Genomic DNA, 12704 nt, shown 5'->3' with positions numbered 1-12704 from the left:
CCACAAAAACACCAAACACTAAATGTCAATCAGTGTATCAATGAGTTTGGATGTGCTGCTAATAACTGACATGTTTAACACTAAATAATTAAAATATGAACATGAATACATAAGTAAAATGGGCAATTAGATCAAAAATCCATTTTCTTTAAACTGCTTTAATTAAACTAGCACTTGTGAATACAAACTATGATACTGAAAATAATGCAGTGTCGGTCTGAGTACATGTGATTCCTCCGGATTATACTTGATGTGGCTTCTGTTCAATCCAGGCCGGCTCTTCTAATGCCGCTATGTGGGAACTGAAACTGAGAATTCTAAGTTAATTGAGTAATTCCAGCCAAAGTAATACTCACAGTATTGTTTACTACAAAAAGTGACAGCTGACATTGAAATCATGATAGTGACAGGTTAGTAGAGATAACCACCTCCTCCACATCTGCCATCCTCTAATCACCACAGTGATAATCTTCAATAGTCCAGGTATGGACATATGGAAGGCACCCTGACCACTTCAGTAGCAGCACAAAGATGTCAGTGTGAATGTGTCATCCTGAAAACTACAGCTGCTTCTCTCTGTAAGAACTTGACAATAAATGCATTTTTATTTCCCCATGAAGCGACAGGGATGATTCCCTGCCAAGAGTGAAGAAATGACCAAAGATACAATACAAACCATCTCTGAGGATGTGAACCTTGGTTCAGATCAATATTCACATTATTATTACTGTTCATTTGATTTAAAAACCAAAAACTGAGGTCCAGATTTAAATGTTATTTCAGGGTAGTGGGGGTTATTCAAATCTAGTGTTGTGAACATACAATATAAACAACTGATTGAAAAACATGATAAAAGTAACAGAAATCATACAAAATGATAGTTTAGCATGTTCTAAACCCCATCAGTCCTAGTTTTTGTCAACACTGACTGAATGTTTTAATGGGACGTGACAACAGAACTACAATATACTCTATGCAAAGACACAAAATGTTACAAATGGTTTGAGGGGAGACTATTTAGTTGGCATGGTGTGTTGTTGAGAAACAAAGCTTCAGCGTGTAAGGGTAAGGCCCACCTGCAAGACACAAGACAGAGAAAAACTCATTTTAAAGATGAAGAAGGCAAAAGACATTATGACGTTTAAAATGGACAGTAAATCATGAAAATGACAAAATCATTTGCTTGTCATGAGATGAGAACTTACTGGGGTTTTTCATCTGGTAATGGTTCATCATGGCTAGTGCTTCCATGGCATCGTTGATGGATTCCCACTCCAGAAGGCCAGATGAACTCCGCTCACCTTTTGTGCCACACAAGATGACTGATTAGATCACCATCGTGGATAAAACTCAACAGTTTGTTTACGGCGTGAACTAAACCGAGATCCGTATAGGTTTTAGGATCACTCATTTATGCACCTAAAGAGGCCACAAAACAGGCAACATAGCAGCATCCACAACCAGCTACAATGTATATAATGTCATTTTAACTTAAGTGAATTCAAGCCAACTGAGAACTGGAACCTTTTTCTAACACTGATTTGGTCTTCCCTATAAAACAGTGAAAAATATTTCTGCTGGTAAAATTCATGAAACACTTTTCTCTCTCTCCCTAACTCCAGTGTTACACATGAGCAATGAATTTGGTCCCATTTTTAGATGATCTAGTTAGCAAATAACACCTTGCATGTAGAAGAGGTGGGATTTGTATGATTACACTTCACGTGGATCAGTTTGAAGACCAACTGTACTGCTTTGCTGGCAGCTTGCAGTGGGTCATATATGACACTGTAAATGTACACCTTGTACATGCAGATGTAAGCAGATGCAGATGCAATGTTCCTAGGTGTGTAGAAATGGTTTGCTTTTTGGATTCTGGTTTACGCTTCTGCGTCGCGGCGACGGCGTACCTACGGCGTACACCCTACGCCGTCACTGAGCATTCGTAGTTCTGCGTCGAGGGAACGCGTTGTTCCGCAATTCACCGCCAAGCCGCTAGGGGGGTGTGGCTGTGTCTTTGTATGGTTTCGGGGGGCTCTTGCTGCCGCGAAGAGGAGTTGTAGAGGTGGTCGTACTTGCGTACCTCCTTGATAATTCTTTCTTCGGCTTGGTCCAGTTTTTCTTGTAGCTCTCACCACAGAAACTTTGAAAATGGCGGTGTTGTTGTGCTGCGACCATAGGGCTGCGACTGAACCGAAAATTACGTTCTGAACGGACCAATCAGAGTCCTCGACGTTCACGTCAGGATTTTTTGGAGGTGCGCGTCAGGCTACGGTGTAGGGTCCGCGTAGGGGTCTGCGTCGACGGCGTAGGTACGGCGTCGCCGCGACGCAGAAGCGTAAACCAAGCTTAATTACACACATCTAATTACTCACTCATTACTTCACTTTCTTAAAACCCAGACACCAGAATCATCATTAATATGAAAATCAAAGCATGCTTCAACAAAACCAGATCATACTATTGGCCAGGCTGTAACTCATACTCACTCTTTCCTGTGAAAAGTTTCACACTTGCAGGATTCTTAATTCCCAGCTCATCGCAAACCTGGAATGTAAGATGAGTTTCAGTTAAAAATCCGTGGTCTGTGGGAAATCTTCCACACTTCAGAGAGAACCCTGGTGGCTTTTCTTACCTGGTTGAAGATCTCTGCAGAGATGTCAGGCTGCGCGTTAAAGAAGTGCAGGACGTTGCTGGGGTGCTGGATTCTGTTCTTGGCTGCCTGTTCTGGGGAGGTGAAGCGGTTGTTCCGGGATCCATGGAAATCTTTGAAGCTGCTGGTGTTGTCCTCTAACTGGTAGCACTGCCCTGGAACAATGGCCTGCTGCTTGGACACACTGCCAAGGAAAAGGGGGCCAGAGGTCTTACTCTGCACTCTGAGTCATTTTTTTTGTAATAGATTAATGTTTTAGAATGGTTTGGACAGCTGCTCTTACCAAACATTGAGTTTCTGTCCAAAAAGGAAGTTGTTGTTGAGGTGAGTGATGGCCCTGTCCACAGAGTAACAGTCTCCCATCTCCACCATTGCGGCTCCAGGCTTACTCTTCATGAACTTAACCTGAAGGAAAAAAGCATCCATCTTACTCAGGAACAGCTAGAGCTCTTCACTATCGATGAATCTGTCACTTTCTTTTCAAGTGACTCATTAATTCAGTTACATATCATTTAGTAACATAAAAAATATTACAAAATAGTGAAAAAATGACATTCACAATCTCTCAGAGGCCATGGTGATGTCATCAATTTACCTGGTTTTGAGTGAGCAGCAGTCTAAAACCTGGAAGATATTCAATTTACTGTGATACATACCACAGAAAACCGAAAAACCTTCATGTTTGAGAAGCTGGAACCAGCTAATATTTAGCATTTTTAGCAGTTTGAAATTGGCCTTTTTCTGAAGGTAAAGGACTCTGATGACTAATGCTGCCATCATTTGGTGAGCATCACTTCACTCACCCTCTCTACATTGCCGTAGAGGCAGAAGATGTTGAAGACCTTGTCAGCGTTGATCTTGGAGGGCTCAAGACCATATACCATAAGAACTGGCGAGTCAGCGTGAGGACCATATTCAGGGGGAGGTGGTCCGTATCCTGGGCCATAGCGCTGGCTACCACGACCACGCCCACCCATTCCTGGTCCCATGCGGTGGGGAGGAGGGGGGCCGTAACTGTCATCATTGTAGCCATGATAACCTCCTTGAGGGCCACCTTAATTCGAGGGGGAAAAAGAACGTGTGAGGTACAGATACAGTATTGGAAGGTGATCAATTATTTCAGACCAACTTCTTTTTTGGATATTTACCATAATCAGGTGGGTGGTCTCCTAGAAGGGCAGGCTGCCTCTGGCGTTTGTTGGGATTGGCATTGGGATCTAAAATGTTGAAATAAAAGTTGTGTATCAAACAGCCTCCTTGCTAAAGCAAACAGGTACCTTACATGGCCTACTATGTGTTTAGAAACAAGGCTGTGACTGACATGCAACAGAGGGGCCTGATATCTAAAGTGTTAAAAAAAAAAGTCTGCAGGCTCTATTTTGCTAATTTAATACGTGACATAATGGAGATTTTTTAACAGTGATTTTGAAATACAGCTCCTAATATCACTCATCCTAGTACAAACGCACACACACACGCACACACACACCTTGTGAATTGTTCCAATTGCCTTCACCATCAGCATCTGTGCAGGTACACATATACACATGTCAAATCCAAATTAACATTTAAAAAGGAGAAATTTGGCAACACTGTATAAACACATTTCTTTACATCCTGGGCAATTATATGAAATAGAAACACACGAGTAGAAGATGAGAGAGAAAATATGCAGTGCTATGAGCAGCACCTGCAGTCTAAGCATGTTTTATTGAAAACTATGAGAACTACACAGTTATTACAGACAAAGGGAAGACACAGGTGTAACATCAGAAGTGAATGTACATCAGGACTGACGGACTGACTAGATTACATTGTGGAAGGGAAAAAAATGACACCCAAACCGTGGATTATCTTACATTAATCAACAAAAAAGTAAGGACAGACATTCTCCATAATGGTCCATTACAGCCACCCATTGGGTAGGGGCCACTTCATTAAGTTTAAGAATTAATTCTGAAGACAGCATTTTATGTTCTCATTTAAAATGGTGTTATTTTCAATCAATAATTAATTCTGGTTAACAGCTCTGTGTGCATACTTCATTGTAAACCATAATGAGCAGTATATATTGTATAGATATCAAAACAAAGCTAGTTTTCAATCAGACCTTCAATCAGAACATCTGTCTACGCTGCCATTTCAGGAGCATCAATAAGTATGAGACAACTGTACCCAAAATGTATTCACTTCTTGTGATACGTTTTCCAAACATCTCAACGTACACTACTTTTGGAAGATGTAGCTCTGCTATAATCAATACAACAACCATACTGCTATACAGGTGTCTTGCAGGCCTACAGTGGCCTGTCAGAAAACAGATTTTTTTTTCACATCTGTTAGGTGAAACAGAATTGCTGTATTGGTTACAGTTAGCTCATGACATCAAATCTATTTCACATGTTACATAAAACAAGGTTTACCATCCCAAATACAACCTCAACTGTAACCTAAATACTCATCTGCAGATGTTTATGGTATGCACACACTGCAAGTACAGCGATATGAACACTGGGACACTGTGCATTAAAGGTCATGGACAGTGTGCTACTAAAATGGAATCTGTATCTAGATACGTTATAAGGATAAAAAATCATCCGATCTTCCCTTTTGCCTCATTATCCTCATTGAGATCAGACCTCAGTCCTGCAGAACAAAACCAGCACATGACTAATCTGAGGTGGAAGCAAAAATAAGCGCCTACAATCCTTAAAAAAAATTGCAGTTTTGCGAGTTGTTGAACTCAGAGAAACTTTACAAACTGTGTGAAACACTGTTCACAAATTCTTTAATCATTTGCCCCTCTTGTAAATTTGGCAAATGTAATACATTAAGTTATTCTTTCCTTTACATAAAAAGATAGTGGTCAGTTTGTCACAGTACGTTGTATTACTGGTGTGTAGGCCACCTTGTGAAGAGTTAGATCAAATATTGCTTGTTAATAGGTCAGCTGCAGAGATCAGTTGCACCGTAGCACACACAATCACTCCTCATGACTCCCACCCCTGCTGCTTTTATTTTTCATGCTGTTCTGTTGAATAATGCATCTTTCAATGCGTTCATGGCACAGAATAGATATATAATCAGTAATTAGAGGCGTGTCTTTTTCAGCCTTCTCACTTGCTCTTCAAATTTAAGGAACAACTTGTATTTTATGTTAGTTTAAAAAATATCTGTATGTTGTGTAGCCTATGGATGCTAGCACGTTGAAGTACACTGTGTTTAGTCCTACCTAACATCCAAACACAATGCAAGTGAGACCACAGATGTGGTCAGCAGATCCAATCACATTCCCATCACGCCATTTACACCTTGCATGAACGTGTTTTTCCTTATCCAGATAATGTGTCCGGACACAGATCGCATTTTAATGCCAGGTGTAAATGGGGTAAATGTCACTGAAACAGATGTGAAATCAGTCAAACTGAATTAGTGGCTGCTTATAATGTGCCTTGAATTGCAGACTGAATTGAATGTGCCACTAAAGACATACCCCTGTTGGTAAGCCAAGGGGAGATCACTGGTATTAGTCATCAAACTAGGACTTTAATTACAAGCTCCACACCCCGCTCTGCATATAATTTTGCATTATACATACAATCTGAATATACCAAATTCTGATATTTTTGTTCAACACAAAGTCAACAGAAACAAAACCCTTAATCTTTTGGTTCCATTGTACCCTTAGAGGAGCAAAAACCTCCTGCTGTTATGTCACTGTAATGGCATGACAGCAAGGTGTGACAGCGTATTAAAACCAAATGAAATCAACCAGCACTAACACAAAAATCACATCTGTAAAATAAAACTCTACCTTTATAACTGACAATTTGGAAGATCCATATGAAGTGCTACCGTAGAACCCCAAGCCAATACTCCCGTAACAGACCTAAGTTTAGATCAAAGTTAAGAACTGTGAACTACTGACCGGCTCCCCACTCCCTCGGATACTAAGGTACTAACCCAATACGAGATTATGTAATCAGATGGCTATAAATGCAGTAAATGCTTACAATATTTTAAAACTAATTGATGAGAAGAAAGTTGGCATGACAATTCAGGGCCAGTTTGTCAATTACATTGCTGAATTCGGGGTTACTATGGGCCTATAATCATATTCAACAATTTAAGACAACAGTCATGTTGTTTTAGTTTCACAATGAATTTCAACTTTTAACCATCAAGTCAGATTATTCATTCATTTCTGTCAAGTACTTACAGCACCACACATGGAGCATGGGACACAGTGGGCAGGTAGGGGGCAGTCTTCAGCAAGGATGCTACCCGCTAACCTCTTGACTCCAGCCTCAACTCATTCTCCCTCTTCAGTCTTTTCTTCCTTCTTTCCTTCCTTGCATCCCCACCACCAGAGAGAAAAGTACATCCACACATCCATGCTTGGTTTTGACTTGCTGCCGGTTTGTTTTGAAAGTTGCTATTAGAGGCTCATTTCCAGCTTACCGTGCTCTGACCACAAAGCAGGACATTTGCACCGTTTGAGAGTGGGCTGTCTGTCCACAGACACACTGAGCCAAACCTGCATCACACGGGAGGCGTTAAAGGCGTCACTATGGGCCAGTGCAAAAAAGGGAAAATGAAACAACGCAGAAACAACACAAGAACAGCACAGAGAGAAGGAGGGAAATGGGGAGGAAAGTACAGGGAAAAACAGAACACCAGAGTCCATAAATGTAGAAAGCTTTAGGATTTTTTTTTATCTGTTTGCATCTGTGCTTGTATGCTTGATAGGTGTTTGATGCTTGTGTCTTCATAGGCCCCCCCGTGGATATTTCTTCTCATGTAAAAATGGACGCTCACATGATGCTCGCTTATTTGGTTTAATAGCTGTCGGCCACTTGAAAAGTGAAAAGGCGTCTAGTGCTTGACAGTAAGTCATCTGGCATATCTGCGTGATGATGTGCTGTCATGGCGGTTCAGCTGTGTGTTGCCGCGGATATTCAGCTCGTTGTGTTGTCATGTTGTGTTCAGCACAGGAAGGCAGAGACGAGCAGTATTAGCATCTGAGAAAGAGAACGGCCTCTTTTTGTTTACTGCCCCAGTATGTGGTATCGTCTGTTCCCTGGTCGGGCTGAGTGTGTCTGAAAACTCTTCTCTTGCTCCCTGTGGTTGTGTTATGGCAGGCACATCCCAAGGACTAGGAGGCGTGGCCGCAACAACCGCACCTGACTCCCGCCCTCATCATCAATGTGTGTGACAAAGTGGTGACTCCTCAGGGCTCTGCAGATGAGATGTGCTGTACTGGTAAAGAGGTGGTGGTAGATGCTTATCAATCTATCAGTCTGTGGTAGATATGCGAGGTGTCTGTTCGCGTGGCCTTGAAGTATTTCTGTCCCTCAAACTCAAATGGTGGCTACTGTCCACCACCAAAAGTAAAATGGACTCCCATGTCAGGTGGTGAAGATAGGGGTGATGATGGACTTGAAATAAGGAAGTACTGAGTTGAGGTTGTGTTCCAGTATTTTTTGCCCCACTGTGTCCGATGTATGCCACAGAGCGGATTTACATTAGTTGTGGCTGTGGGTGCTGTTATACTGTAGCTGTAGAAGCCGCTGTGTCTGCTTAGAGGTTGACGTAAGCCTGTATGAGTTAGCACAGTGAGGACACAAGGAGTACCTCTGGTTGGTAAGGCAGCACAAACTTTAGAATATCAGGAAGATGTCAAACACCTGTATGAAACTTGAAATGTACATGTTGTGGTCCCCTTGTGTACAAGAAAAAACAACTACATAATTTTACAGTGATTGCTGAAAAAAGAAATAAAAAAGTCTCCTCCATGCAGAGACACTAAAGTAAAGTATTTATCATCAGGTGTAGAACAGCAGCAAAATTCTTCATCATTTTTTCAGCTTCCCTGAAATCTGATTACTTAACAGTTTGTCTACTTGCATCTAGCAGAATCCTGTATTTTAACCTGTATTTTGGTCATTGAGGTGGCTGAGAAAAATCTCTGTCTCCACAAAGTGTCACATGGCTGATTAAGCTTCTTCTCTGGTGGTTACAGACATGCAATGATGTTGATTTTTAGCTCTTGACTTTTAAACGTATTGCTTTATCATTACAACAACAAAACGCATATCCAGTGAGAAATGATGTAATCCCTACATTTAAAAACCTATGCTCCAGGATCATTTAATCCTCAACAACACAGTGTCACTGACAGTGTTCATTCAGCTGTTGATGCTCCACCCACCCTAAAACATTAAGTCCCGCCCAAATACAGAAATACTTGTACAGTACATGAAAACTTAGGAAAGGCCTCAGACCTCAAGAATCATTTCATGGAACCTTAACCCAGAGGTGTGCCTAGTGGTCACAACAAATCAGCTCCGCTGGCTAGTGCATATCATAGGCTTGTCTAACATTAGATATGATAAAATCTCCACTATGTTTGAAAGAATGTTAACAGGTGTGCTAGTCTCTGTAGTGTCTGCTGGATTAGAGTAGGCAGGGATGTGAGGTTGTGCAGCTGTGACATGCTCTATAGGGAATGTGAACCTATGTGAACAATGTTGTGCCTGCATATGCTACTGTGATGGGTGTGTTGGGCTTTTCACATGCATGAGCCTGTAATTGAGGTTGGCTGCCCTCGAGGTTGCTCCTCATGCCCTTACTTTGAGCCTGCTGTGTGGTGAGAAAATGCATGAAGACTGTGAAAGCATCACAGGAATACTGCCTCTAAACACTGAGTTGAGCAGCATGGTGAATGGTGGAAAAAACCATTCATCTGTGATCAAAGGCAATACCCCTGGAGGCAGAGAACCCTGACCATCCCATACAGTGGCATGAGAGGAAATGAGGAAGAAAAAGGGGGACAGGAAGGATTGGGGACTGCATGTTACCTTGGCCACTGAGGTTGGGGTTTGTATAGTCCCACGTGTCCTGGTCGTTCTTGAAGACATTAAGGCGTGCTGGCTGTGAAAAGGATTGCATTACGAAAATCAACAATAGTTTCCTCAAACATCTAATTTTATCTGACTCAGCAGGGACAGAGATTGATTACACATTGCCATACACTTACCTTGGCATATTCAATCTTTAGTGTGCAGCAGCCAGAATAGATATCTGCCCCATTCAGAGAGGCTTTGGCCCTCTGGGCACTCTGGACCGAGTCAAATGTGGCAGCACTGAGTTAAGGTGAAGTCTGATTACATGAAGATTTCTGAGGGTCCAACTATAATTAAACTTCGACATGCCACACACTAATATTCAAAAGTAAATGAAGATGGCCAATAAAAAAGGCAGTTATTGAAAAGGATATTCCACCATTGCCTGAACACCATTCTTTCTGAAGATGACAATCCTCTGTACAGGACCACAGTTGTTACAAATGGTGTAGAGCACATCCTGCAGAGGCACACAAATAAGTTCTTATAGTATTCCTGATATAGCAAGTACTTTGTGATAGCACACATATCACCTTTAAAAATATCACACAGGAACAAACACAAACAAAATTGCTATTTTTGCTGTTTCTATGAAACCAATTCAGTGGCATCAAAGGGGGGAGGAAATTCACAGTTGTTGTGAAAAGTATATATAACAAAGGAAAAAGAGATGAGTTGATGCACATCTTTTGCATTCTGCAGATGCAGGTCTGTATGCTTCAATATTCATTCAGAATCACTATACCTAACAAAACAAATGCAGTGGAGCAAGAATGGGGAATGTTTGACGGATGTACAGGGAGTAATATCTCTAATCAAACAGTACTTTTTCAGCACTTAATCTATTCCCCTCATTTTTCATGAAGCCAGTTTCAATCATTTCTCACATATGATATTGAAAACCATATGAATGATTCTGCCTGAATTTGTATGTATGTATCCAGTTCAATACACTACTACATAAACTATGAAGAGACACTGTCACTGTGCGCAAGGTTAATTTTCATAATCACGTTACCGTGGTGATAGGATAGATAGGGTTTATGATCGTGAGCAGCAGCACATTGTTGACACTCCGGGTGTCGTCTGAGTCTCCTGGCCGGGAGATCTTTTGGCTAGTGGAGTAATTGATGAAGGCAGGGTGGCCTGCAATGTAAACCTGGTTCTCTGCTGCATATGTAACAGCGTTGCAAGAGCCATTCATGTCCTCATACTCCACCAGGGCCTGGCGCTTCTTGGGCATCATAACCACATAACTGCAAACAAACATTTCAAGACATTTCAAAATTATTGGATTCACAGGCTGTATTGCTGAACTGTGTTGCATTAACAAAACCATGAGTCGTAAATGTGAAAAATCCCTGCCAACTTGGTTGAACTTGCAATTACACTGACTTTACCTCTAACTAGCAAATTTAAACCAGCATTAGGTTATATTTTTCATATAAACACTGAAAACAATGGATTCCCAGTGATGTGAAAGAATCTGCAGCTTTTAGTTGATTGTTTAGGTTTTCTGGCCTGCACATAGTCTGTATGGTCTACTCACCATCATCCCAATATATGTATAACAATAGGCAGCTGACGAATCAGACAGCCGTGTGTATGCTGTGTGGTTAGTATGGAACAGCACAGATAAGAAGCCAACTGGTGCCTGGTGCAACATCAAGCATCTAACAGGCTACTGGCCGAGATCGTTTCCAAAGAAATTGGAGAATGAACCCAGAGCTAACAAGCAAGTGAATATTGGACTCTAGCAGTGCTCACTCTGCTGGATGCGTTATGTCGGAAACTATTTTCTAACATGACGGCTTGATAAGATGAATGTGGGTCAGGACTGTGTTTCTGTGAGTGCCTTTACTAGGTTTTCATGAACATTAACACATCAGTATCCATGAAATCTGCAGCTTGGGAATCACACCACTGAAGAATACAGTGAATACTGTGAGCACGTTAGACATACAGTAGGTGCTCTGTCATTACCTGATGACCCCAAACTCCTGCAGGGCCTCCACTAAGTCAGCTTCCATGATACCGTCCACCAAGCCCCTGATGTGAACCACCGGGGAGGGTAGCGGTTTATGAGGGTCATCGTAGCTCTCCTGATAACGAAACACACAACACGATGCTTGTAGGGTCATAAACTGCCTCCACCGTCGGTGAAGAGGGGCTGGAGCGGCAAACCGGGAGAGATGAGCGAGCAGCAGCCACGAACACTGAGCCTTATACAGTAACCGTTACTGCGTTGGAGACTAGCGTTCGTAACGTTAACTGACGTCCGCACCAACGTTAAACGCTGAGCTGACAAAACGACTGATTATTTTTGCCAATTGACACAAGTAAGTAAGTAGCTGTTTAATATTAATAAGACAAATTCCGTGACCGCTAACGTTATAACGTTGTTCTAGCTAAACCTGCCAAACTAGCGTTAACGTGAAATGGTTTGCTTCGGTTAGCTACTTAGCTTCTCCTCTCTTAGAAAAGCAAAACCTTCCATTTTTTTTTGCATGATATAACATCATCACCCAGGGCAAACAGGAAACCCTCACCGTTGTCATTCCTCCGTCCTCAGTTTTCTGTCTTTTCGTTGCTCTGCCGCCTTCTCCGTAGTATCGGCCCGCAGCAGCAGCCATGTTGTCCTGTCCCCTTTGCCGGGCTACTGATGCATTTAGGATATGTGGGAAAAACGAGACCTACCTGTTTGTACAGCTGAAAGCTATGCCTCAGTTTTCCATTGTCCATAGGTAGGAGTTGGAAGCCTTAAAGACGTTTTTTAACCTTTCAGGAGACCACTGTTGTTCCAACAATCACATTTTATTTTGCGGATGGGACAAATATTAAAAGAATTGTGCATTTTATGTAGGTATGAATGAGTTTCTCCAGTGGTAGTCAAACATTGCGATGGCAGCATGACTTTTTATGGACAACAGCTTGCTTTGATGATTCTTAACTGCGACATGACAAGCGCTGTCATTTATTTAAACTAGGTTTCTCAAATGATTTATTTCCCATGCTGGGTGATGAATGCAGCAGCAAAACGTCACACGTTACACACACTACTGTTGGTCACTTCACCCTGTCAATCATTAAAATGACCGCTTCCTCCAGGAGAGGAGGTGGGTTAAACCCACAGACTGGACCACTGC

At 41.9% G+C, this 12704-nt stretch overlaps 1 protein-coding gene across 2 annotated transcripts; it reads right to left on the bottom strand.

Annotated features, from left to right (window-relative positions):
* Positions 1-346: 346 nt before the first annotated feature.
* On the bottom strand, positions 347-12222 carry LOC143332597 (heterogeneous nuclear ribonucleoprotein L-like). Of its 2 annotated transcripts, none has more exons than XM_076750221.1 (14): positions 12108-12222; positions 11542-11660; positions 10577-10814; positions 9933-10018; positions 9693-9789; positions 9514-9586; positions 4143-4178; positions 3802-3870; positions 3457-3707; positions 2937-3058; positions 2636-2837; positions 2490-2547; positions 1206-1301; positions 347-1076 (listed from the first exon to the last, which is right to left on the bottom strand). In XM_076750221.1, the coding sequence occupies exons 1-14, from the start codon at positions 12189-12191 to the stop codon at positions 1018-1020; spliced, it is 1590 nt and encodes a 529-aa protein (XP_076606336.1). In that variant the 5' UTR covers positions 12192-12222; the 3' UTR covers positions 347-1017. The 2 variants fall into 2 exon arrangements, with proteins under 2 accessions (XP_076606336.1, XP_076606337.1); XM_076750222.1 differs by having other exon boundaries at positions 10718-10814.
* Between the last annotated feature and the right edge of the window lie 482 nt (positions 12223-12704).

The sequence above is a fragment of the Chaetodon auriga genome, chromosome 15, assembly GCF_051107435.1.
Source record: "Chaetodon auriga isolate fChaAug3 chromosome 15, fChaAug3.hap1, whole genome shotgun sequence".
Lineage (NCBI taxonomy): Eukaryota > Metazoa > Chordata > Actinopteri > Chaetodontiformes > Chaetodontidae > Chaetodon > Chaetodon auriga.
Note: the sequence above shows the minus strand (reverse complement) of the source record. Positions and strands in the feature narration are given on the sequence as shown.

Bases quoted from the DNA above. Each gene is read 5' to 3' on its own strand.
- LOC143332597 (XM_076750221.1), bottom strand. From the start codon at position 12,191: ATGGCTGCTGCTGCGGGCCGATACTACGGAGAAGGCGGCAGAGCAACG. The intron at 3,871-4,142 runs GTGTGTGTGTGC...TCAACATTTTAG, and splicing joins CAATTGGAACAATTCACAAG to ATCCCAATGCCAATCCCAAC. The intron at 1,302-2,489 runs GTGAGTATGAGT...GTGGCACAAAAG, and splicing joins GAAACTTTTCACAGGAAAGA to GTGAGCGGAGTTCATCTGGC.